We start from the raw sequence: 27,994 nt of genomic DNA, 5'->3' as shown, positions 1-27,994 counted from the left end.
AGATGGAGATCTCAGCCGACCCGACGCCCCGCTGGAAGCTCTCCAAGACCCACGAACTTAGCGAGCGAGCCAAGCAGGACAGGAGGCCCCGCCCCCCGCCTCCCTCCGCCCCTCCCTCTTTTGCATATGGCCTCCGATTGGCCGGCGTCCCTCGGGCCACGTTCGCGGCGGCGCTTCCCCTGCCGCCGGCCTTCTTTATCAACCGCGCGCCGCTTCCCTTGCGCCTTGTGCGCGTGCGCGGCTCCTGGCCGCCTGCCTCCTCAGCCGCGCCGGGTCGGGACGGGAAGGCGGCCGCCGGGATGCCGGGCGGCGGCGAGGGCGAGGGCGGCGGCGGCGGCGGCGGCTGGAGCGTGTCGTTCGCCGGCTGCGGGTTCCTGGGCGTCTACCACGTCGGCGCCGCCAGCTGCCTGCAGGAGAGAGCCCCGCACCTCATCCGCGACGCCCGCCAGGTGTGCGGGGCCTCGGCCGGAGCCCTGACCGGAGCCGTCCTCGTCGGAGGCGGGTCGCTGGGTACGAGCGGAGGTCTCAGGGCCTCTTTCCCCTCTTGCAAGGAGGATGATTATTGTCTCATTGCTGGGCTTTTCTCTTGCAATGATGATGATTATTATTATTATTATTTTGTAATTTTATTCATATTTTATAATAATAATATTATTACAAACGAAACGTTGAGCTTGGGAGGCAGTGATGGCCAGTCGTAAGAGCAGGGAGAATAACCTGGTAATTGCAAAACAAAATAAAAAAATTAGTTTTTTTAATTTTGTTGGTCTTTAAGGTGCTACTGGAAGGAATTTTTTTATTTTGTTTTGACTATGGCAGACCAACACGGCTACCTATCTGTAACTGGTAATTGCAGTTACAGATAGGTAGCCGTGTTGGTCTGCCATAGTCAAAACAAAACAAATTCCTTCCAGTAGCACCTTAAAGACCAACTAAGTCAGTTCTTGGTATGAGCTTTCGTGTGCATCTGAAGAAGTGTGCATGCACACAAAAGCTCATACCAAGAACTGACTTAGTTGGTCTTTAAGGTGCTACTGGAAGGAATTTGTTTTGTTTTGGTAATTGCAATAATCGCAACAAAAGCAATTTTTTTAATTAAAGAACGGGCGAGCGGCCGTGAGCTGCATCCCGTAGCTTAATGCAAGGTTTGCCTTTTTTTTTGCACTGGACGTACGGAGTTGTTATTTTAATTCCGATTTATGTATCCGATTCATTAGGCGCTTTTATGTTGCCCGTGGCAACCCAGAGTGGCTCCCAACTCAGCCAGCCACTGGAGGGCAGGTGCGAGGGGTATATACACTTTATTGCATATTCAGTTTACTAGGCGCTTTTATCTTGCCCCGGGGGCGACCCAAAGTGGCTTACAGCTCAGAGAAAGGGAACCCTTGGGGGTGTTCACCCTAAATATGGAGAAGGGGTGTGTGTTTGTGTTTGAGGCTGAGGCTGTTGAAAAGGGGAGCAAGACTGCAAATGTCAGAATGAAAGTGCCCAGAATCTTGATCTAGGATCCGAAGCTCAATCAGCAGGGGGGTGCAGGGGGGGCCGGCCGCACCGGGCGCAACATCTGGGGTTAGGGCAAATCCACGGGTTAGGGGGTGCAAATTACTTGCCTTGCCCCGGGTGCTGACAACCCACACTACGCCACTGCAACTCAGGTCCGAATAATAATAGAGAGAGTAACTCTGAATGTACAGTGAGGTTCTTGTGGGAATTTGTGACTCAGCCATGTTTTCCTTTAATACAGGATTGAGCCCAAATGCCTCTCATTAGAAATCAAACACTGACTTTTAATGGTGGGAAAAGTTATGCCTTTTTGTCCTCTGTTAACATAGTCATTGGGCAGTGGCTCGGTTAATTTCATTGTACAAAGGTTGTACATTGACAATAAAGGTATTATTATTATTTTCTCTCTTGAATTGGCAGGCTGCCCTTTGTACCTCAGTTTTCGAACGTTTTGGAAGTCAAAAGGTCTTCCAGAACGGATGACGTTTGAAAACCGAGTTACACAAATAGTGAAGTCAGCTATGCACCTGCAAGCAGATAAAACGCTTGCTAATTTCTCATCAGATTTCCATTTTAGCAAAGTTTTCCAGATAGACTTCCAGGATTTCCCTGCTCTGCACTGAGTCTTTTTTTCCTCACACGCACAGCGGGTGTCTGTCTAGGAAACCTATCACAGTAACATACTATGGCCAGGCCATTGACCATAACCAGTGATTAAATTGACCAAACTTGCCACAGGATTATAGGGTAGGGTGGGAACCAGTATGGATGTTGATGAGAAATGATATAGAATCAGTGACCAGTCGTTAAGAGAGTATATATTAGTGTGTACATATGAGGCTATCTATTGCTTAGGTTAGGGATGGGGAATCTTTGGCCTCCAGATGTTGCTAGAATAAAACTCATCATCCCTAGCCATTGACAGTGCTTTGGCTGATGACAGTTGAAGTCCAACAACATCTGGAAAGCCATATATTTCCCATAGGTTTGACTAAGGGTCAAACACTTGTGACACTTAATGCAATATTAGAAACTTCCATTTATTTTTTAAAAAGGGAGGGGAAGTTTAATCCTTCCCATAATCCCAACATCAATCAGTACCACTACCACTCCACACTATTGTTATTGGTTTGTAGTCCTTGTAGACCTGAAGGAACATCTCCACCCACATCGCTCAGCCCGGACATGGAGGTCCAGCTCTAAGGGCCTTCTGATGGTTCCCTTACTGCAAGAAAAAAAGTTACAGGGAACCAGACAGAGGGCCATCTTGGTAGTGGCACCTGCCCTGTAGAATAGATGTCAAAGAGATAAAGTATTATATGACTTTCCGAAGATAGGAAATATATAGGGAAGCTTTTTCATACTTAATGGTATATCTACAAACCACAATAGCCGGAACACATTGGATATTGGTTAGTTCTTATACTCACCAAAAAGATACCAAAGATCCTGAAGGAAATGGAAGTTCTTATTACCGTATTTTTTGCTCTGTAAGACTCACTTTTTTGTCTTATGTGCGTCTTCTGGAGCGAATGCAGGATGCGCAGCTATCCCGGAAGCCAGAACAGCAAGAGGGATTGCTGCTTTCACTGTGCAGTGATCCCTCTTGCTGTTCTGGCTTTTGAGATTCAGAATATATTTTTTCTTGTTTTCCTCCTCCAAAACCTAGGTGCGTCTTGTGGTCTGGTGTGTCTTATAGAGCGAAAAATACGGTATATTTGCCAATAGGTGTGTTCTCAATTGAAGAGTAATTAGCTTTATTGTTGAATAATTTAACATGGCAGTTCTTACCTGCTTAAAAGAATTATGAAGATGAGCATTTGTCTCTATGTATAGCCTGTACAGGCTGTTCCCTGATGTTTTTTAAATGTTAGTGTGTAAATGTATTTCAGTATAATTGGTTAAAATGCATAACAGCTCAAAGTTTTAGTACAAAGCTTCTTTATTTACTCATTACTCTGTTTGCTCCTCTCACAAGAGGGGAAAAACCTAATATACCAGAAGGAATATGAAATCCTAACATTTACCAAGTGGAGTTATGCTGATGTTTAGGGCTCCCTATCCTGCCTCAGATGGAAGTCGCTGTCAGCTTTTGTCAGTCGTCTTTCACTCCCAACATCCAATATTTATTTGGAAGTGTGTAAATCACATTGATTTTAAATGATGCAATACTGGAGCCTTATTTAGTTAGCTTTAACTTGATTTATCCAAAACACCTCCTTCCTTGGTGTAGAGTTTAGAGTGTTGCAGTCAAGACTTAGGTTACCTTTAAAGTGCTTTTCCTCTTTAGTCTATGCACAGGTTACAAGTCGGGTGGATTGATGTACGTGTATTTATGAGTATTTCATTTAGTGTAAGTCTAGACATTGGTTAGGAAAATACTGATACACCAGCTAACCCAAATGTGTGGACAAATATTTGTGGATAACTTCTATATAAATGGAACTGATACATTTTCTTTCAAAGTTGTATTTTGTGCAGTGTTAGCAAGCTACTGCTACTATGTACATAATTAAATAACCACAACACTTCTCACAACAGTTCTCACTTTGACTTGTTTGCCATGGAGCTCCTCCTGTAATCTGCAGAATTTTGGGACATGTTTGAGAGAGCACACTTGGTTCACATTGAGTCCTGGCTTCACTGCTGCTCTGCCTGGACTGATACTGTACCCTTAGAGCTCACCCCAAATACCCTATATACCTTACTATATAGATCTGACAAAAAGATCTGCCCACCTAATCAGAGCACCTTTTTATCTCACTAACATTTTAAACCAATTAACTGATTTAAATATTGTAGCCTAATTGTGATAGTACCAGGAGGATTGTATCTAGCACTTGTGTGTCCACTATGCCACATTATTCTTACTCATTTGAAATAGGACAAGCCTGGCAGACTTCAGGCTTCCGAGCTTTGCTTTGTTTTTACAAGAACCCCAAGGTTTATTGACCAGAGCCAACTGCAAAACAGTGGCATGAGGGGGTGGAGGGCAGGTGTATACTTGGAAGTAAGGAATTAATTTCATACTCAGCCTAGAAACCAGTTTTCAGTACTGAGCTCACAGTCTTCTCATCCAAAATTCAATTCCCAGCTTCACTCCAAAGCTTTGGGTTTCAGCAGCCTAAATTTTTTGGGGGGTGGGGTGTGTGTGGGAAAAACCTTTTTCATCTCACTAATATTATATATTTATTTATAGCCCTCATTTTTCTCTGAGGGGTTACATGTAAAGACAAGAATCACTAAAAAACATAGAAAAAACAAGAAAACATTAATAGAATCAAACTATATACATATATAAAATCTGCTTAAAACATACCAGTATTTATAATAAAAATAGCATGGCACAAGCTCTTCCATTAAAAGCAGTCAGTTCCCAAAAGCCTGTTGGAACAAGGTCTTCATCTGCTGGTGGAAGACAGCAAGGAGTCAGTCAGTCTAGATTCTCTAGGAAGGGAGTTCTAGAGTCTGGGAGCAGCCACCAAGGAGGCCCTCTCCTATGTCCCCACCAAGCATGGCTGTAAGAGTGGCGGGACCAGGAGAAGGGCCTCTCCTGAAGATCTCAAAACCCGGGCAGGTTCATATGGTCTTCCAGATATATTGCACCTAAGCTGTGTAGGGCTTTATATAGTCATAACCAGGACTTTGAATTGTACCTGGAAAGTGCCTGGTAGCCAGTGGGAGCTCTTCTGACAAGGGAGTCAAAATATATGCCCTGTAACCAGCCCTGGTCAGCAATCTGACCACAGGCCTTTGAGCCAGTTGAAGTTTCTGAGTGCTATTCAAAGGCAGCCCTATGTTACAGTAATATTTATTAAAATATTAAAAGCCAACCCCTTCCCTCTTGTGCTGTCTCCTGACATGAAATGGCATAATAGCATTTTTGTGAGTTGTAGCATGCTGAATTGTGTGTGAAAATCTTAGCTAAGTACCTTAGAGGATTAAACTCTTATCCGTTAAAATGTTGCCTTCACTTTTTAATTAGTGTTCCATTTAACTGAAAGAACATCCTTTCTCAGCGACTAAATATAAACATATGCGTATTAGAAAACCTGCTTTGAGCTAAATTAGGTTTTATAGTTTGGGGAAGAGTGTTCAAATTTAGAGCTAAGCATTCCAAAGGACCTGTTCTCCACATTTTATTTTTTATTTGAGTTTTCCTGCATTAGTTAAGAAGTTGTGTGGGCAGATTCTCTTCACTGTATTTTCCATTGCTAAGTAACAGTTATAATGGTCTCCCACATTTAGCTAGATTTTTCTTTGCGTCAGATGGCATGAGAAAAACTGAGCAGCACCAGGAAGAAAGACTTGGTTGCTTATTGCATAGTGCACAGAATTTGATAAGTACCTCCACCTTTCAAGGGTGAAAGTCCATGGCCTTTAGTTGAGAGCAAACTATTAAACTGTTAAAATAACTTGTATGGCCCAACCATTTAGATGCACAGGTGACAAGTAAACAGTTTTCAAGCACTGTGTTCAAAACACAGGGAAATACAACCATGGGAAGCTGTACATTTAATTACTGGTAAAAACCCCACCCCCAGCACTGCTTCCTAATGCCCCCCACCTTTCTTACCCCCAAGTAGGAAAGCAGCTGGAAGAAGTGATTGGTTTTTTATGGCTTACTGGGAAAGGATCAAGTACACCTTTTGCCACTGTTCTGGTAAATTGTGCACCTTTTATGGCATTTTGATGATAGATATACGGTAGGTAGATAGAAAGACACACAGACAGTTCGGTGCTTAATGGCTGCAGTGCTATACACCAGGGATTTGCAAAGTGGCTCTTCATATACCTTTGGGCTACAGCTCCCATCATCTCTGACCTTTGGCCAATGTAGGTGGGGCATTGCGTGGCGAGTTCCCGCCCCCCACCAAGATAAATAAACACACGAGACACCATAATTAAGGTTAAATGGGCGAATTAGGCCACAACTTTATTGAATTCAGGAATGAGAGGCATTGGCTTAGGCATTGGTCCTATCGACTATCCGGCTCCAGCCCATTTGCTGGAGACACGGGGAGGGGTTAACACTAATCGGGGGAGTCTCCCGCCGAGGCACGTCAACTAGGAGCTCCCCCGGGTCACCGCTCTGGGGCGTGCCTTTGGCCCACACCTCCATAGGCTTCGGACAGGGCCACGCCCCCCGGAGTCCTTTAACGGACCACCCTTCGTTCACTGGGGGGAGGTGATGGCGTTCCTCCCCCCCCCACATCCTCTTAACCCCTTCTTACCAATGCCTACCGCCAATGCCGAAGAGTTGTGACGAGTTGCTATGAGGTAGGCGAAAAACCAAAAGGCTGTAAATTGCCAATTGGGAAAAATTCCTACCATGCCCCTTGCGGCGACAGACCGAAGTCCATAGCAAAGTCAGAGACCTACCTAAAGCCTACCTAAAGGGAGGGAGGGTGGGAAAACGTGGGGGCTAGCCGGAGAAGAGAGGGCGAGCCCCCTCCGCTCCGGCCCTAAATAGGGCAAGCCACGCCCCCCAGCCAGCCGATTGGCTGGCTGGGGAGGCGTGGACGGATGGGATTCCCCTGTTCTCGCGGGGGCTGAAAGCAGCCCCCGCTCACGTGGGGAGGGCGTGATGCCCACAACCCCACCTCCTGGGGCAGGCTCGGAAGTGGCTTTGTAGGAACTCCAACAACACCTGGAGTTCCCCATGTCAGGAAGTTAGTCCTTTTGAGCTCAGTGAGGCTGACTTCTGAGTAGGATTGGATAGCTTGGTAAAATGTACGTGTCAATTAGATTTCACCGCCAATATCAAAAATATTATTATTATTATTTTGCATTATTAAATGAAATATAAATTCTGTGCAAATCTACATTATAATCCAACTTTCACTGATTGGTAAAAAAAATGTAATAACGTATTATTTAATTAATCATATTCTGTCTGTATTGACCCCTTCAAGATGTTTCAGCTCTTTCTGTGCCCTGCATTAGTAGGTCAAATTCCTCTTGGAAAGCTGAATTTAACTTCCTTTCTGGACATGAAATTGATGAGCAAAGGATAAAAAGCAGCCCTCATAAACTGGTAGTAGTAGTAGTTCATTTGCTGTCTTTTGATTGGGTGAGGAAAATAAGCTGACATGTGGGACGATTAGTCCTCTCCCCCGTAGAGAAGGTTACTGCAGGACATTAACCTATTCCATTTATTGGGCAGCTCTTGGGGAGAGAGAGAGAGAAGGAAACCTCTGCTAATGCTTAGTTTAGATTATCAAAGTACCAGCAATGGCTGATCTAAAATACAATATTTAGAAAATAGTTTGGGAGTGTACTCTTTTCAGAATAGTTACACACGTCCTTGGGCAGATAGCAGAGTTTGTTTAATTTGGAAAAGTATTATCTCTTCTAATGAAATGCTGTTATTAAAATGTCTTTTCAGGCCACCTATGGCAAATAAATAAATCAGTGAATGATAAAGTTACCTAACATACCTTTAGTGTGTCATGGCCCCATATTCTTTTTTTCCTTATTTACTTATTATTAGAGTTTGGATGCTTGCCAGTTGACTGGTCAAATAATGTCAATTGACTGGTCAATTCATTGAGGTCAGATATTCCCTGACAGCTATGATGCTGTTGACATTTGAAGAATTGGCCTGCTGTCACAACTTAGCATAACTACATTTCAGAATCTATTTTTTAATAGTTGAAATGACTTTGATTTTTTGTTTTAATAATTTGTTTTTTGGAAGGTTATAGCTTGTGCTCTGAACTCAAGACCCCATGGCACATTCTGATCACAATTTTTTTGTTTTGTGACCCCTGACATCTGTTTTAACCAGTTTGGTTTCCACAATTACATGCAGTAATGTATCTTTCAGCTGAAGCTTGTGCAGATGTTCTGGGTCTAGCCAGAGAAGCAAGAAAGCGAAATCTTGGCCCTCTTCATCCTTCCTTTAACGTGATGAAGATTATAAGGGATGGACTTTGCAAAAATCTTCCTGAAAACACTCATCAGTTGATATCAGGGAAACTTTCCATTTCACTTACCAGAGTGTCTGATGGCAAAAATGTGATGGTATCCAACTTTAATTCCAAAGAAGAAGTCATACAGGTATATTCTCATTTTAACCGTGTTCATAATGTTCAGAATATTTCACATTTGTCTCAACCTTATTTTTAATTTGTTTCCTCATATTCCTTTTTAGAACATTTGAAAATGGCTGTGTTAGAGCTTTACTTTGGGGAAATGTTCCTATTAGCAATGCAGTGTGCAGCTAACCTTTCTCTTCTTTTTGACAGGCTTTGCTTTGTAGTTCATTTGTGCCTATATATTGCGGACTCATCCCACCTTCGTTTAGAGGGGTGGTAAGTACCTGCTCATTCTTCCATACTATAAACCAGCATGAAAAGGCTGATGATGATGATGATGATGATGATGATGATGATGATAGAAAAGGTGGGAAGATGTAAATCTTGCCATTCTGATGTCTTCTTTGCTATGTGTCCTTCATATACATGGCAAAAAAATAGTTCCAGGACAGCTTCATGTGAGAGATAAGAGACTGAAATGCTGTCTTTACAAAATAAGCATTACAATGTAATGTAACAGTTGTTTTAAGGAAACTAGATATTAATTCTTTAAAAATAAAATCTATTTGGGGCTTTTGTTTTTATTCTTCTTGTGCATCAATTTGAAGATGGAAGAACTAAGGAAATAGGATGCCTCTATTGGCACACAAAGAGGGATGCGGGTGGCGCTTTGAGTTAAACCACAGGGCCTAGGGCTTGCCGATCAGAAGGTCGGTGGTTCGAATCCCCGCAACGGGGTGAGCTCCCGTTGCTCAGTCCCTGCTCCTGTCAACCTAGCAGTTCGAAAGCACGTCAAAGTGCAAGTAGATAAATAGGTACCACTCCAGCGGGAAGGTAAACGGCATTTCCGTGTGCTGCTCTGGTTCGCCAGAAGCGGCTTAGTCATGCTGGCCACATGACCCGGAAGCTGTACGCCGGCTCCCTTGGCCAGTAAAGCGAGATGAGCACCGCAACCCCAGAGTCGGCCACAACTGGACCTAATGGTCAGGAGTCCCTTTACCTTTACCTATTGGCACACAAAGCATGTAGGGTGCCATATTGCATGATATTGTATGAAGCAGAAGGGTGTGCCTCCTGCCTGGCCATGTTGTCCTATTATTAGGAATCTGTTCCTAATAATGAACATCCTTGGAAGTTCATTGTATGCAAATCTCTTTATTTGTGCACTCCATGGAGCACACATATCTGTACATGAATATGTTACATGGTACATATGCACATAGATTTAGCAATACAGACACACAGTAGTTTGTATCTGGGCTTGGGCTTGTATGTGTTGGTTGAGAACTGTCTTGCAGAGTACCAAAAGAAGCGATCTTAAAGATGAGAAGCTAATTGTTATCCTCTTAATTGTTTTAAGGTCCTTTCTTAAGCAGTGTATTTCAAGGCCTTACGTAGAACTTGAGGAATCCTATTAAAGGCTGCCTGCATCTTAGCTGAAAGGAAACATGGAGATGTTGATCTTTGCTAGTGTGGTTTTGCCCTCCTACTTTAGTAATAAAAAAAGAAAAATGATTCAGGTCAAGTATGTGCACATTCCAGATGTTTAAAAAATAGTGCTGATATTCGTGTGAAAGCTTCATGTGACATTTTTTTTTTACTTTCAAATCAAAACTGCGAAGAATAACAGTCTGTGATTTAGTGATAATTTTTTTGAAAAGCCTGCTGATCTAGATTTTTTACAAGTCTTATATTCACCCATTTTTACTCTTTAAAAGCTGAAATCCTATATGAGGTGCAAAGTAGCATATTAGACTAAATCCATGGTTCAGGTTAATCTGGTTGCTTTGCCCTCGTGGCTGGACAATTATGTTACCTAAAAGGATTTAGTTGGGTGACAAACATGAGACATGCCTGAAGGCCTACTTAATTTTATGAATTGGCTTTGCCACTCAGTATTGGCATAGAAACAAAACTATAGGAGGAAGTGCGCAGATCGTGCAGAAGCCTGCAGTTCTCACGCGCAATCCTGACATCTCCTATTTGGGATCTTTTGACGTAGAGGCCTGGACACTCTAGAATTTGGCGCCCTGAGAGGACAACAAAGATAGATCTAAAGTAAATTTTATTGTATCAAAAGGAGAATTAGTAAATATGATAATCAGTAAACAAGACACTAACAGTAGGCTAGGTTTGCAAGAGTTTTACATGAATAAAAGAGATTGAGCAGGAAAAGAGTGTGAGGAGACTGTTGCCTGGATGAGGGAAGAGATTGGCTGAAAGGGTGAAGGTGGTACCAGATGGAAATTGGTGCTGCCTTGCTCTAGAGAGAGAAGGGGAGGTGGCAAGAGAAGAAGAGGTAGCTTGGAGGGGTTTGCGGAGCTTCAGGAAAGTTCTTTAGGTAAGAATCTGAAGAATCAGGTGGGATACTTTTGGGTGGCAATGGGTCGCGAGGGAAGGAGAATATGAGGTTGTTGGTATGAGACGGCCAATGAAGAAGAAAAGGGCATAGCAAGAGGAAGAAAGAGCAGGTCTGGCTGGGAAATAGGGACCGATTGGGCTGGAAAGAGGGGGAAAGTAAGAATTTGGCCAGCTGGCTAACTTGTTAGGGAAGAGAGAAGGGGGGAGGTTCTGAGAGGCTGGGGTTTGCTATAGTGAAGGTGAAGGGGCCTTGTAATGAATGTATGGGGTTGCTCGTGCGTAAGTTGCTACCTTGCCTGGCTAGTTAGCCTGGTCAAACCTTTCCTGCCTGGACAGCCCTTCACTTCGTGGCTGTTCAGTCGCTAGCAGAATCCGTCAGTGGGCGTTTCTTAAACTTCTTCCAGCACAAAAGCTCTTTGACGCCAAGTCTATGCCTACTTTCCCTGCATGGAAGTCTTCTGCGCAGGGTGGGTGTGGGCAGAGGAGGACCTGTGCTCTCCCCGCTGGTCTCCAGTGAAGAGTCCTGGAGACCCCTCTCCGATTCCCCTGACCGCCCCCCTTTATCCCTGGTGTTACACTGATTTCCTTCCCCAGCCGAAGAGTTCCCTCTCTCCCTGCTTGCCCCTTCTCCGGCATCGCTTGGGAGCTCTGCCTCCACTCCTGGCTCCGATGTCAGTTCCCTGACAGGCCTCTTCAGCATCAGAAAGGGAATAGAGACAGGAAAGGAGAAGGGTCCACAGGAACCTTCCTGTGCAGTGACGTAAGGTATCTTTGAAACCTGAAAGATTCGTACCTCTTAAGGTGAAAAGCATCTCCCTTTATGCTCAAGTTGGACTTAAAAATAAAAACAAGGACTGCAAATCCTGTCTTCCTGGCTATGACCAGAGGTTAAAGTTTTTAAGTGGCACCAGTCAGGAAGAAATTGTCCTAATTGTCTGAGAGATGGCTTCTAAAATGCATTTTCATTGTGCTTTCCAAGTGAGATAGGGAAAGGAGTTTAGCACATCTTTTGAGATCTTTGGCTTATTGAAATGACTTGATTAGTAATTGTGGGGAGGGGGAAGATGTGACATTTGGGGTTATCATACAGTCATTTAACAATTCTAGAGGGAAAACAAAAAATTCCTTCCAGTAGCACCTTAAAGACCAACTAAGTTAGTTCTAGGTATGAGCTTTCGTGTGCATGCACACTTCTTCAGATGCACACGAAAGCTCATACCTAGAACTAACTTAGTTGGTCTTTAAGGTGCTACTGGAAGGAATTTTTTGTTTTGACTATGGCAGACCAACACGGCTACCTATCTGTAACTAATTCTAGAGGGAGTTTGATGTTTTATTTAACTTTAAAATTACAAATGATAAAGGAGGGTGGCAGATAATTTACAGGAAAGGAGACAGCTGTCAATAGCCGTTTCCTCTCAGCTTGCTTGAAATGTGGTCTGCCTGAGTTGCTGTAATGACTGTAATGGAGGCTCTCTCCAGGCCTCTCCTAGCCAAAACCCAACAGCTTCCTTGGGTATAGGCAACCATAGCAAAACCTGGATTTTTAAGGCTGATTTGTATCAAGAGTATGCCCTTTGCTCAAACTAGGGTGAACATTGGAACCTTGGTTGGGGAGGGGGCCGGGTGAGACAGATGTGAGCCCTATGGAACACAAAAGAGAGTTGTAAATTTCCTTAGCTAATGTTTTCACCAGGGCTGGATTTAGCCTCTAAGTATGGTGCATGCCCATAACATTGCTTCCAATGTTGCAGAAGCTGCTGGGCAGCATATAATCTGGGATGTGCACCTGCACATTTTCAGACATTACTTGCGATCCCGAGGTGCACAAAGCTCTGTTGCTGTTCTGAGCAACGGCTTGTGTTGGGTCAGTACCTGCTCACATATAATACTACCACTGAAAGGTGTGGCAAGTGGAAATACTAGGCTTCCTTTCTGAAGTTGCAGAGCAAGTCAGCTAAATTTTGCTTTAAGCAAATAGATTCCTTATCTTTCTTTCTTCTTCCCTTCCCAAAGCGCTACGTCGATGGTGGAATAAGTGACAACTTACCTCAGTATGACTCAAAAAACACCATCACAATTTCACCTTTTGCTGGGGAGAGTGACATTTGTCCCAAGGGCAACTCTGCAAACTTCCATGAAATGAACTTCACCAACACCAGCATTCAGTTTAGCCTAGGGAACATCTACCGTTTAACTCAAGCACTTTTTCCTCCAGAACCCAAGGTGTGTATATTCACTATTTTCTCTTACCCAATTGCTAGTTTGTTGGCATGTATGTTCCTACCATGGAATGCTAGACAAATGCTAGACAGATATGTTCCTACCATGGAATGCTAGACAGATGCACCCCTCCAAAGGTATAGTTGTGTTTAAATTTCTAATTTTTTGTATATATATAAATTTATAGCCCACCTTTCCTCCTAGAAGCTCATGGTGGCATACATGGTTTTCCCACTCCACATTTAATCTAGATATTAGAGGATGACCCCGTGCTACTTGAGTGCATCTTAGGGGCACTTTTAGTAAATTCATTGAGAGCAATTCCTACTAGCAAGGAACAATGTAAATGGTGGTAACCCTCCTCAGTTTGCAATATTGGGGTGGGAGTTGAGCAATGATTGGGGCAGATTTGGTGCAGTTAAGGTTTGAGGAAGGAGGTGTGCAATGCTCTACGGTAGTGTAGAATTGTTTTCTTTCATTATGATAAAGTGCTTACTGAGCCTTTTGGTAATGTGTCAACAGAGTATTAACTGGCATGAGATGCCTTTCTGTATGTTGCTCTTTGGGAATTTTCAATATTCTCTATTGTTCTGTGAACAAGATGATGCCTCCCCACCCCCCAAAAAATTAGTCAAAAATTGGGGTTTGCCTTATACACAGATTTATATGGTAAGTCCAGAGTGAGCTGGTGGCTCATGACAGCTCCTGAGTCACAGAGTGCTGGCCTCAGAGCTGGCTGGAGAGGCGAGGCAGTGCCCAGGCGAGGAGGGAGCATGGCCACAGAGTGATGCGAAGTCAGGCGCAGGCTGGAGAAAAAGCTCAACAACTTTTTAGCTGATTTCCCACAAAACCTGAACAACTGTAAATACTGATTTCTTTATTTTGGGCTCCCAAAAGTAGGGGTTGTCTTATACATGGGGTTGTGTTATACACGGAAAAATACGGTACTTCCCCGTTTACTAGTTTTTTGTAACCTTATTTTCAGGTGCTAGGAGAGATCTGTGAACAAGGCTATTCGGATGCTCTTAGATTTTTGAAAGAAAATGGTACGTCACTGTGATTTCAAATATATAATATGGTGAACAGAATGTCAGTCACAATGTCATGACAGGTCTGTGCATTTTTGTATACGGACAAAAGATGCTGACTATGGTTGCTCATATCTTTGTAACATCGAGTTCAGATTGCACACTCTGTGTTGGACTGTTTTCGAACAACGTTCAGAAACTTCAGCTAGTTCAAAATACAGCTGCTAATATCAGCTGGAACCCAGCATATATAGATTCTACATTGTAGATGTATAGGATCATCTTCATTGACTCCCAAACTGTTCCTGAACCCAGTTCAAACTGATTATATTCTTCTACTTATTTATTAAATTTATGTACTGCCTTTCATCCATAGAGCTCAGAGCGGGTCACAGCATAAATATTTTCTCCTAAGCAGTTGGAGACTTGGATATTGGAAGGATTCTGCCTTCCCATGTGATCCTACCTATGAACGTAGCTTATTATCTGTGTTCACATGCTGCAGAAAGTGTGGTCCAGGGAAAATTCAGCAATGACTATATAGCATCTGAGGCAGTACAATTGTGGCTTCAACTCTATTTGTATAAGAAAAGTTTGTGCCATGCAATGCGGACAGTGTTTTCTTTCAGAAGTGGGTGATGCTAGACTTGCCAGAGTCTTATCATTCTATCTGCTTAGTATCATGTTTTCTCGATACATGATGCAGCTGCGGGTATCATGAGCCATTTTCCCCTCAAGGACTTGGAAGACTAAGGTGACTTTTGGTTTATATAACTGTGGCCATACACTTTGGGAAATGGATAAATTTTTGTTAGAGAGTTGAGCTTGGATTTAAGTTTCTTAACTTCATTTCAGTGGGTCTACTCTAAGTATAACTTATTTGGCATGGCACAATGGCCTGAGCCTACTTAATTTCACAGAAATTACATTGACTTTTACAATTACAGGCAACCTTGTGGTTTGTTCTTGAGATCCAGTATTTTTTTCCTGAACACACATGGCTTAGACATTCTAACTCTTACCAAAAAGATCCAGGAGCAGCTGTAGTTTTACTGTTTACTGTTTGTCAGTGATAGGATTCCACTTTTAAGAGATTTCTAGGCTGACAATGCTCATTTCCATTAGTTTTTCTACTCTTGTGTTGCCCACTTCAGACAATATATGACCTTCTTTCTTCAAGATTTGAAAGTTTATACTAGAAGACTTTTCAACTTAGGAGTAGTGCAGTCTTTGTGCCCTCTTCCAACTCTGTTTTGCAATATGGTGCCGGTCATGATCTTGAATACAAAAACACCATCACGTCAGAAGCTGTTTTTATTCTGTCTTCCTCAGGTATACTGTATGATTCAGTTTTAGTTGACTTGGCCTTAACAAAGGAAAACCATCAGGAATGTGTTCAGACCCCAGATTATGCTGATAAAAAAACAGTTGCAGCAAATGAAGCAAAAAAAGAGATGCAAGATGAAGAAATGCTTATTGATCAGCTGCAATTAGCTGCCTGGCCATTGGATGGAACCATTTTTGAGAATCTACCTCCTAGACTCCGGAAAGGTAGAGATTTAAAGTAACCTCATTTTTATTGTAAAACTAAGTTTCATTAAATTACTCCAGTAATTAGTAATGATACTGTCAATGCATACAACATTGGGTATAGTCCAGCCAGAATTCAGCACTTGTAAATCCAACATGATTTCAGCGGGAGAACATTTAGCACATTCTTAAATTTCTCCCATTGAAATCCATGGTACTTTAAAGTGTTTGACTTGGGCTGGATCATGACCAGTGCTTTTAACTGCATCTGTAGTGCCTTGTTTCTGTAACATAGTGAATTGCATTAACTCTGGCCAGTTATTATATACTATGACAAAAGTTTGTTTTTCAGTTTATTTTTGCTAATCATCTTTACATACTTTAATCTTATGCATAAAATAACTGAGAAACTTACTGTTGCTACTTATCAGTGGCATAGCATGGGTTGCTGGTGCCCGGGGTGGGCAAGCCACTGATGCTACCAGAGCATCCCCCCAAACCAGAGCCAAGTGGGGCTGCGTTGTGCCACCTGCCCGACCGCACAGGGGGAAGCCTGGGGCCAATGTGGCTCTTGGGCAAATCCTCTCGACACCTGCAGAGAAGAGGGCCAGGCCAGGCTGCGCTGGGGTTACCCCTTGCCAGCCTCCCTCTGCCTGAACCTACTCTCCCTAGACTGCTCTGCCGCCTTCACCAAGCCGGGGATCGCTACAGAATCTGGCGCCTGCATGGGGGTACCTGGTTGCGTCCCTCAGAATTTTGCACCCGGGGCCTCAGCCCCCCAGCCCCCATGGTACTTATGACTGGACAAATAATAAACATTCAGTACAGAAGTATCTGGAATACTGTGCAAATTGATTTAGTAAAACAGTTTAACTAAGAATTTGGGTATATATTTGTGCATCACAGAAGAGTCGTCTTTGGCCACCTTTGAATCAAAGTTATTAATGTTGGATGCTAACTAAACCTTGGTGTAGATGTGGCTTTCGGGATGCACATGGAGAAGGAGTGTACCTATCAGATAAACTCTAACAGAGCAGGTGGGGTGAGGAGGAGAGGGAATAAGCCAGGTGGACTAATTCCTTTCTCTTCCTTGCCCCTCACTCAGCTTCCTGTCTTCCATGTTCAGAAGAGGTGGTGTTTTATTCTAAGGCTGTAAGGAAAGAAAAACAAGTAAATTGCAAGGAAAACTATCCAGTGAATAAGCTGTTGAATAGAAATCTTGGTTGAGTTGTGCTATGAGTGAGCAAGAAAATAAATGTTTTTTCAAAGCTTTTGAGGGCCAAAATGCATTGCTTTTTCTGAATTAAAGTTGTGGAAAAACATATTTTTATAATACAAAAAGGTTTTGAGTGTAAGAGAGTAAAAAAATCCTGTTCTTGGAGGATCCACCCCTGCCTTTTTTCACGAGTCTGTTCTGATTGAAAGTAAGGAAACTTAGAATAATGATTCACAGAACAGTGACACAGTGAGCAGCCACTTCTGATTGTATATCGACTGCATGAGGAATGCTAGGATAATCAGATTGTACATGAAGCAGACTTGGTGGAATTACCTGTCCCCATTAGAAGCTGACTGAACATTACTGAAATTTATACCAGCCAGATGGTGATGAATTGGCCCGTATGTATATAGGGGAGTACCAGGTGTATTTAGTTGAGTTCTGTCATGAGAAAGCCTGTTGTGGGTTATCTAGCATGATTCCAGGCAATGCTTCATCACTCTTGCAGAATCTAGAAGCCATTATGTTTATGTTCAGTTGAGATTAATGACTGTATAAATGACAGCATTGCAGGAGGCTTGTAAAGAGAAATGTGGACTCTATGCTCAGCTTTCTAAATTTCTACCAATGCGACTGATGTCCTATGCGATGCTGCCGTATACTCTGCCAGTTGAGTCAGCATATTTTGTGGCCTTAAGGTGAGTGTTAAGAATGGAAGTCTGCCCTTGTTGTACTAGTGTTTTTACATAGCACATTTTCTAAGGGCTCAAAAGCCTTACAATAATTGTTTTTTTTTTAAATTCATATGTATTCCAATTTTCTTATAAAAATTAAATCCTGCTAGACAGGAAAGTATTATCCCTGCACTGCACATGGGAAGGAATGAATGAGTGGAATACTGCTGAGAGGGAACAATATATTTAGGTAACTTTTGTAGTCATGGCCAAAGTTTGATTGAACTGGAACTTCCAGGCTCACAGCTTAACCACTATATTATTCTTAAAACGATTAACTGAAAAATAGTAGATATATTTTCTTTTCCATGTGTGCTTTTTGGGTTCAGTTTCATAAACTTGGAATGTGCATGAAGCTTACTTTTAAAACCCTATATTTTAATTGGTGTGTATCTCCAGATTTAACTGAGAAACTAGCTGTGTAGGGAACTCTGTTCAAGGAGTTTGCAATGATAAAGGCCCTTTAAAACGTAGCAGTAATATTTCCAAACCTGCTGTAGAGAAAAAACTAAAAATTAAACACACATGCGTTGTGGTGTAAACCACTGAGCCTAGGGCTTGCCGATCGGAAAGTCCGCGGTTTGAAACCCCGTGACGCGGTGAGCTCCTGTTGTTCGGTCCCAGCTCCTGCCAACCTAGCAGTTCGAAAGTATGTCAAAGTGCAAGTAGATAAATAGGTAAAGTGGCTTTAGTCATGCTGGCCACATGACCCGGAAAAACTGTCTGTGGACAAATGCCGGCTCCCTCGGCCTGTAAAGCGAGATGAGCACCACAACCCCAGAGTCGTCTGTGACTGGACTTAACTGTCAGGGGTCCGTTATCTTTACCTTTTTATTGTGTTTAATTATAAACCACCCTGAGACCTGTGAGTATTGGGCAGTATATAAATTTAGTCAATAAAGCAAGCAAGCCAAGTTTTAGGTGGGGCAGATTAGCTGATGTCCATAAGAAGCATTAGTAGAATGGCTCTCCTGCCTCTCTGCCCAAAGTCCTTCACTCCCATATGGCATTTTCTCAAATCAGGGTTCTGCCTGAAACCCTATTATTTATTCCTTACAGATTAGTAGACTGGTTTCCTGATATCCCTGATGATGTACGATGGATGCAAGGTCAGCTCTGTCAAGTTGTGGGCACAGTATATTCCAAAGCAAGAAAAAGATTACTGAGTATTCCCAGGTATATCTTATGCTGCTACATGCTTCATGCTGCACATTTGTCAGGTGCAGACATAATATTTCAAATTGCTTAATCATTGTGAGTGTGCTATGGATCTATCCCCTCCCTCTCAATCATTGCATGAACACCCATTCCTTCTCTTTTTGTTGGTAGCCACGGTTTAGTGTTACGTTTGCAATGAAATTAACACTGACTGTGGTTTAAAGTAGATGTGACATTAAATGTAAGCAATTCACATGCAATTGACTTTTTAAAAATCTTTTATATGACATAAGTAATCCATTTTATTCTGATTAACAGCTCTAGTATTAGTTTTTGTAAGCTGCACTTGCCCCTTGTTCTTGTGATTCACTTCTTCTTTTAAACAAACTTCTCTCCCTCTGCATCTCTTACTTTTTAATGTTTTAATTTACTTGCCTCCTTCTCACAACTTTAGCTCTGTCTCACTACATTAGAGTATCCGTGCTCTGATGCTCATCTGTCTGCACTAAAAAGCTGTAGGAAATGATGCAGAGCAAAAGGCAAGCAGTCATGCAAGTTTCACTACCTTTTTTAAAAAAATGGGGCTACTTTTTGTGTAAGAAATGTGTAGTATTTGAGGCATACCCAAGAATATTAATTGATTTGTGCATGCAAGCACTGTGAAATACAGGATTGCACACTCTTGGAATGTTACAATTACTGGTGTCTTTTCAAAACCCTCTTTCTACCCCTGTTCTCATCCATGGCTGGAGTATGTGTTAAGATGCCACCCACTCCCCATTTTATCCATTAGCAAAAACTTGGAATAGGTTTAGACATTTTTGCTAAGGAAATGGTAATTTGAATAAAATCACCAAACCAGGAATGACCACAGGAAAGAATTGTTTGGCTGCTTCCTCTCCCCATCCCTACCTCTCTCCTTTGCTAGCATAAAATGAAGAGTAGCAAAGAGTCGTGAATTACATAGAAAACTATTAAAGCTAATAAATAGAAACTTAAATGAATGAATGAAATTCTAGTTAAATCAGAGTTGTTTAATTAATTGACACAGGGTAATCCTATACAGTGTTACCTTGGTTCTCAAACTTAATCCGTTCTGGAAGTCTGTTCCAAAACCAAAGTGTTCCAAAACCAAGGCACGCTTTCCCATAGAAAGTAATGTAAAATGGATTAATCCATTCCAGACTTTTAAAAACAACCCCTAAAACAGCAATTAACATGAATTTTACTATCTAATGAGACCACTGATCCATAAAGTGAAAGCAATAATCAATGCACCGTACTATGAAATAAATAAGACAGTATTGTAGATGATAAAAAATAAAATTATTTTTTTTCTTAACTGCACTGATGATAGTCATTGTTAGCATGGGGGGCTTTTATCCATTTCCGCAGTCACACAATCAATCAGTCAGTCAATCAATCAGTAGCTGAACTGGGTTCCACGCAGTCACAAAAATAGATTAACCGAAAAAGCCTCAAAAACGCAAAATAAATAACAAAAACAAAAGCGCCAAACTTAATCCGTTCCAGAAGTCTCTTTCACTTCCAAAATGTTCAAAAACCAAGGCACAGCTTCTGGTTGGTGCAGGCGCCCCAGAAACAATAGCTGACAACTGCATTGGATGTTCGGCTTCCAAAAAACGTTCGAAAACCGGAACACTTACTTCTGGGTTTTCGGTGTTTGGGAACCAAGGTGTTTGAGAATCTAGGTACCACTGTATAAATATGTTTTCAGTGAAGATTTTTTTTATTTTAAAAAAACCCAACCTATTCAGTCATTTAGTGCTGATTGGATGAAGATGGGGAGCATATTCCATCTTTATATATGATAAAAACCAAAAGTTGCTGAAGAGTCACTGAGATTTATTCTTCTTTTTTACAGCAAGGAAAGCAGTGCATTGATTAGAAAGTGTCAGAGTGCCCCCCTGAACACAAGTCTTCACTCTTCTTACTGCCCTCCTAAAATGCCTCATTCTTCCACACACCTTGAAGAGTGGCTTTTGGATCTTCCCTACTGTGAGGACTTAGCTAAGAAAGAAGCTGCAGTGGGTATAAATGAAAGCTTGGACTCCATGCCTCCCTTTTTTATGAGCTCTGAAGAATCGGGAGTGGAAGTGGATTTTGACTCCTCCTCGGAGAAGAGTTTCCAGACTGCCTGTGAGGACTAGCTTAAGAACTGTGGCAGAGACAAAGAAATATCAGTCTTGGAGGCATCAGTTTATCTAGCAGATTGCCAAACAGTCTTTTGGAAGACTGGCTTACACTAGATGACAAAATGCCTTTGAGGAATCTTTTGTGGAAAGAGAAATGTGCTGTTCTGGTCCGGCTTCCTGATAATGACTAAAGGATTAAGAAGACCCTAGTGCAATAGAACATGGTTTACCCAAACAAGATTTCCAGCAGGGAAAAAGTGATTCAAGTCTTCTGATTTCTATTGGGACAAAGCATTTTTAGCAAAACCACTTCGTTTTAAAGTATTTAACTTTTATAATAGTCTTTTTCTTGTTTGTCTTCATATGTGGCGTTAGCACTTGAGCAAAATCAAACAGTGTATATTCAGATGACTATGGCATATAGGAATTTTTTGGAAGGCCTCTGAAGTTTTACTTGCCTTATGCATGATACTTGTGGGAATTGTTAACATCAGTTACACTCCTTATCGTAAGGCTTCATTGTTTTTCAGAAAGATAGTACTTAGGAGGCATTGTGTGTTCTAACAAGTGTGGTCCCCCCCCCTCGCTGAGTGATTCTTTCTCCCTCATTGGGTTGGAGGAGCCACAGATTTAGTTCAGAATTTAGTGCAATGCACATGTGCCACTCCATACCAGAGAATCCTTATGGGCTGAATTCAGTCCCAATAAACAATACTTTTAACAATGTTTTACTCAAGGAATCTAATTGTAGACCATTTTCTCTTAGAGCAAGCAGTATGGTGTGGATCAATGGAAGTATCAGCTGCAGATGCCATCAAGTCATGGGCTGAATGATTTACCTATCCAAATAGCCGAGACATTACAGTGTGATTTGTAATTAATGAAGCTTAAAAGCTTCTTATTATTTATTGTAATCAAGCAGCACTGGAAGCTTTTGAAAACAGATTAAAATCTGAAAAATGAACTGTATATGGCTTCCCTGAAGTAATCACAGAAAACATTTTGTTCTCCGTTGCACTAAATTCAAACCATTTTAGCCCAGTCTTTACTAACAAAAAATGTGCCAATATGTTTTTTCAGTTTTATTATAGGTTAGGTCTTAAGTTGCCTAACACGTGAGAGCTGACAGTAGTGCTGAATCATGAATAAGCTACTTTTCAAATTGTTTTAATTTTAGAAGTACATGTGTTAAGATAAATAGCCTCTCTGAAATCTGGATACCATATTTGATAGTGATGCTTTGAGTATTCCTTACCCACCATTATTCATCACTTTAAAGTGACAAGGATACTTATTTATGGCGCAGGATTTACATTGTATTCTCCAAAATGGTAAATGATTAAGAAATGCTGGTCCCATAGGCTGCTGATCACCCTCCCCTGGCATGGCACTTGGAGGACTGGTCTGCAGTGATTGCTGTCTTAGCATAATGGTCTAAGAGTCAATCAAATAGATTTTGGCTTGGGAGTCTATGTTAGGAATGAGGTGGATTATATTTTGACAAAAATCAAAGCCTTCATAAGAATGGGAAGTCTTGTGTATTTATTTTAATTATTGACTATGGGCAAGTTTAATTTTGACCAAGCGTTTAGCAGTCTTTCAGCTATGACTTTATACAGTGAAAACTGAAGGAAGTGCTGTTTTTAGAAAAACAACAACAAAGCTACGTTTTAAATTTTTAACATTGCAAAAACTTTCTTATTTATATCCTTGCTGGTGCTATTTCATTCAAGATATAGACATAAATGAGTTATTTTGTGTGATCATTGATTGTATTTCCAAAATGGGCCAGAATATTGTTCCAATCACTAATGTTTATCTAAAGCAGCAAAATAAAGAGAGAAAAATGTTTTTGGTGTCTGCTGTTTATAATAGCAATTTAAGATAATTGTGGTTGGAAGGAGGGAGCTCAAGGAATATATTGTATTGTAAAAGCAGCGGCTTCCAAATTTTGGGGGGCCTTTGCCCTCTTGGTTCCATAAACTCATCCATGGTGCCGCTAACCTTACCCTATAAAAAGCATTCTTCAGAACAGTCATAAATTCAAAACAGTAACAGTTAATTGTACATTTTTTCACAATCCAATTATCACTATTTAGTTTAACTAATTCAACAAAATTATTGAACCTGATCAATGATACCAACTTTTCAAAGACTATAAGTAATTTACATCACCAGAATCCCTCCTGCTGCCCCCCCCCCACATAACCCCACCACCCACCAGGACTGGTACCACCCACTTTGGGAGACACTGCTGTAAAGTTTTAAATTCTTTTAAAGAGGTTGTATATTTGAGCTATGGAATTACAAAAACCGAAGTCTGTATTTCTGCTTGTACCATTGTACTGAAGAGCCATTGAAGCCTCTATGAGGCTTCGGAAAATATTTAAAGATTGGTCCCTGCTGTTGCTGGCAAGACGTCCTTCTCCCTCTCCGTTCACTGAAATTCATAGTGAACAAATATCTTAAATGATTTCTACCTCCTCTTCTTATAAATTATACATTTTGAAAATGAATAGAAAGCTTAAAATTCAATATTCTAAGGTTTGTATTTCTTTTATGGAGTGGCAATATTTTTGAGATTTATATTCTGCCACATTACTCCACAAGACAAGGACATCTTTTACATGGGAAGTATCTCTTGTAGCCTTTGCGCTCCATCTGCGGGGGTTGGAAAAGAATGTGTCTGGCAGGGATAAAGATAACAGGTGGAGATGTTGGGTGCAAAGTATGTATGTACACACCTTAAGGGATTATAGCTGTACTGCAATAGCTATCTCAAGCAGAGCCCTTGGGTCCAGAGTTCTTTTCTCAACTTCTCTAAAAGCTAAATGTTTTTATAGTAACAATGTAAATTCAGTGAGGCTATGGTTTTCAAAAAGTTTTTTTCGGTCTGTTTGGCTGGCAACATTAAACTACAATACTTGCTATTTATGTTATATTCTATTCAATATGAAGAACAATTGATAATAATACTATTATTTGTTGATCACTTTGTAATGAAAGAGAAATGTCCCAAAGCAACTTAAAATAGAAACAAAATCAAAAGTCAAATTAAAATGATGTACAATACACAGTACAGTGATACCTTGGGTTAAGTACGTAATTCATTCCGGAGATCTGTTCTTAACCTGAAACTGTTCTTAACCTGAAGAACCACTTTAGCTAATGGGGCCTCCCGCTGACGCCGCGCCGCCAGAGCACGATTTCTGTTCTCATCCTGAAGCAAAGTTCTTAACCTGAAGCACTATTTCTGGGTTAGTGGAGTCTGTAACCTGAAGCGTATGTAACCCGAGGTACCACTGTATCTAAAATAATAATTGAACAATATCATAAGGACAACCTCCTATCCTCCAAAAAGACTAACACAGCAGTAGAGGCTAGCGCAATCACCAAAGGCCTAGGTAAACAAAAAGGCCTTGCAGGTAGAAACTTAGAATTATAGCACCTGGCATGTTTCATGGGGGCATACATTCAGCTGCACAGAGTCACTCTTCTCGTCTAGTTCTTCTGCATTTTTCTCAGATGAAGCACATAGAGAAGCAACACTGATTAATATTGCAGGGGCTGGACCGGTTCGTTTTAGCAGAGGCTTGGGATTCCTGAACTACGTGAGGTTTTGTAAGTCAAAACCACTCTTTTAAATTGAGCCTAGAAACTAATTGGTAGCCAGTGCAAGCAGGCCAGAATCAGTGTAATAAGCTCAGATCTTCTGGTCTCTGTAATCAAACGGCTGATTTCTACACTAGCTGTAGTTTCCAAACAAGTCTTCAAAGGAAGGCCCCATGTATAACAGTAATCTAATCTACAAACGATAAGAATATAGGCCACTAAATCTAGATTATACCTGTGCAAATACGGTCAAAGCTAGGCCACAAACTCAAACTGGCAGAAGGTTTCTGTGCAACCATGTACATTTATGCCTCTAGCAACAGCAGTGGATCCAGGAATTAAAGAATGGGATGGTTGGGAGGGATCCCAATGGTCATCTCCCCCCCCCCCCAATGCAGGAATCTCAACCAGCTCATACAGGACAAATGGCCATCCAACCTCTGCTTAAAAACCTCTACACATGTCTCTATCTCCATGCTATATACCTGCTCCTTTAGTGGTAGTGTGATCCCTTCCAGAACAGGGTGGACACCCATGCAATCTAGGAAATTGCCCCAAAACTGCCTCAGTCAGTCTTTCCTGGATGGAGCTTCAGTTTATTGCTTCTCATCCACTCTTCTACCAAGGCGAGGCACGGATCCCCTGCCCGACTTACAGGTGTCAAGGAGGTAGAGCATAAATATACTGATGAGAGCACATGCCAAACCGCCAGTGACCCAACGTGTCTGTCTCTCCACCATCTTTTCCTTTCCCTCTTCCCTCCTGTATTTATTTAGGGAGTAAACCTGTGGGCAGGATTTTGCTTTTTCTTCTACAAGTATATTCTGAATAGAGCTTTTTATGCACTTATGCACTGCAATTTACTATTCAGCTTGATTTGCTTTTGTTTTGAAAAATTAGTGTTTGGATTCTAAATACTGTTCCCCCCCCCCCAACTGCATGCATGGCCAGCTGCTATACATGTTGATGTGGAAATAAATCCCCATGAGTTGCATGCACTTAATCATTCATACATTTTATTTAGTAGAGAATAAATGAGGTGTTTCATAACATGGAGATAAAGGTAAAGGGACCCCTGACCATTAGGTCCAGTCGTGGCTGACTCTGGGGTTGCGGCGCTCATCTCGCTTTACTGGCTGAGGGAGCCGGCGTACAGCTTCCGGGTGATGTGGCCAGCATGACTAAGCCGCTTCTGGCGAACCAGAGCAGCGCACGGAAACGCCGTTTGCCTTCCCACCAGAGCGGTACCTATTTATCTACTTGCACTTTGACGTGCTTTCGAACTGCTAGGTTGACAGGAGCTGGGACCGAGCAACAGGAGCTCACCACGTCGCAGGGATTCGAACCGCCGACCTTCTGATCAGCAAGTCCTAGGCTCTGTGGTTTAACCCACAGTGCCACCCGCATCCCTAACACGGAGATAAGTTGCCTTTAAAAACTATTAATGTTTTTACATATTAAGGTATGGGCTCATACCTGAACAGGAACCTATGAGGACTCTCTCAGATGAAGGATATAATGCACCCAAACTGAGAAAGCACATGCTTAAATTGAACCAAACTTTGGCTAAATAGAATCTAAAAGAGTGGCCTAAAATGTGTGTATTTTCAAGCTACACATTTTCAAATGTGTGTATTTTTGCTTTGGGCAAGATAAAGTGACGTAACACATTTAATAAATAAAAGTAACAATAACAACAACAACGTACCAGTAGGTGGGACTGAAGAAAATCTTGGCTCTATGACAGGAGTCTGGAGTGTTTAGAGCCTGCTACAAAACTACAATTCTCACAATGCTTTGCCTGAAAGTTTAGGGTGGGGCAGTGAGTCATCTCAGTGGCTGGTATCTGAATACAGCATGGGTGTACCGTATTTTTCGCTCTATAAGACGCACCAGACCACAAGATGCACCTAGTTTTTGGAGGAGGAAAACAAGAAAAAAAAATTCTGAATCTCAGAAGCCAGAACAGCAAGAGGGATTGCTGCGCAGTGAAAGCAGCAATCCCTCTTGCTGTTCTGGCTTCTGGGATAGCTGCGCAGCCTGCATTCGCTCCATAAGACGCACAAACATTTCCCCTTACTTTTTAGGAGGGAAAAAGTGAGTCTTATAGAGCAAAAAATATGGTAAGTTTGGGAGCCTTTTCCCTTCTGCCAAGGGCCCAATCACAGGAGGATAGGAAATGTTGGGGTACACTATCACAGTCCTTCAGGTAACAATTGACGTGGCAGACAGCACCTTCTTGGTGGCTGTGAAAAGACTTTGGAACTTTATTGGGAGTCGCCCAGAGACAATTTATTCCAACAGGCTGTTTGGGAACTGACTACTGTACTTTTAATTAAAGGTCTGGTGCTGCGCTGCTTTTAATTGTAATTATCTGCATGTTTTCATTGGATTAAAAAATAAAATGTTTTAATTCTATTCATGTTTCATTGCTTTTTTTAAACGATTGTCCCATCTTTCAACTGTTATTATTTCAGCCTTGACTCCATATCAGGGAAAACAGCGGCGTATGTATGTATGAATAAATAAATAAATAAGGAATTTCTGCTTGTGAGTTCCAATTGCAAAGTCCAGCATACAATTGCCATGGAGATGCCCGGGGATGGAGTGACCGATGGATAATAAACGTTAATAGCAACTTTATCAGAGAAACATGGAGCTTCCTGGTACTTTTAGAACCCCAATTTCATTTTTGCCTTCGGTAGAAGTGAAATCTGTCTGTGGAATGTAGAAACGCACTGTTTTTACTTTAGGCAGCAGAAATAAGAAGGTAGCGGCACAGTAAAAAAGTGCTTGCTCTTTCTAATTTTGTGTTTTTGGGGAAAAAAATTGTGTTTTTATTTCAAGCAGTAAGGATGCAACGGAGAATTGCAACAAGCAGTGCAGAGTAAGGTGGCGAGTAAGCCGGATCTTTTCTTGTACTCCTGTGGCAGCAGGAAGGAGAGGGACCCTGACCCATAGGGCGTGTGCAGAGGGTGCAGTTCTCACGACAGGAGGTGCAATCCCTTCCATCGCAGGCAGCACCAGAAGACAGATCGACACGTGCTTTTGAATCGTGCTGTTGGATGCGAAACGCGAGCGACGGATTGGGACCGCAAAGTGAAATTTTAAGTAGATTGGCCTTTGCCTGCTGCAAACCTGCGTGGGGCATGTCTGTCTTTTGCGCTGAGGGTTTGGGGCTTGGGATCCAAACGACTCTCAGCCCATAACTGTCAACTTTTCCCTTTTTTAAAAAAGGGAAATTCCCTTATTCCGAATAGGATTCCTCGCAAGAAAAGGGAAAAGCTGACAGCTATGTCTCAGCCACTCGCCGCTAACCTGCAAGATGGCTCTGTGGTCTCATGGGGCACGACTCTCACAATCCTGTAAAGGCATTTAGCGTGGCAATTATATAAGCGCTATTTAAAAAACCTTTCTTTTTAAATTGGAG

General features: G+C 41.8%; 1 protein-coding gene and 1 long non-coding RNA gene across 2 annotated transcripts; both read left to right on the top strand.

Annotated features, from left to right (window-relative positions):
* Window positions 1-2: 2 nt before the first annotated feature.
* Window positions 3-23,882, top strand: LOC309342751 (1-acylglycerol-3-phosphate O-acyltransferase Pnpla3-like; the record flags this gene model as incomplete). The annotated part of the gene is made up of 9 exons (XM_081863577.1): window positions 3-510; window positions 8,333-8,565; window positions 8,754-8,819; window positions 12,921-13,130; window positions 14,113-14,173; window positions 15,488-15,706; window positions 17,470-17,602; window positions 18,698-18,814; window positions 20,682-23,882. 9 exons carry the CDS (start codon window positions 3-5, stop codon window positions 20,965-20,967), a joined length of 1,833 nt encoding a protein of 610 aa, XP_081719703.1. The 3' UTR covers window positions 20,968-23,882.
* Window positions 23,883-25,980: 2,098 nt separating this feature from the next.
* LOC309342479 lies at window positions 25,981-26,982 on the top strand. The gene is made up of 2 exons (XR_014156847.1): window positions 25,981-26,432; window positions 26,693-26,982. It is a non-coding gene; the product is annotated as an uncharacterized lncRNA (long non-coding RNA).
* Window positions 26,983-27,994: the final 1,012 nt, after the last annotated feature.

This window comes from Podarcis erhardii (genome assembly GCF_964252035.2).
Source record: "Podarcis erhardii genome assembly, chromosome: 5".
Lineage (NCBI taxonomy): Eukaryota > Metazoa > Chordata > Lepidosauria > Squamata > Lacertidae > Podarcis > Podarcis erhardii.
This window is presented reverse-complemented; position numbering and strand designations above follow the sequence as displayed.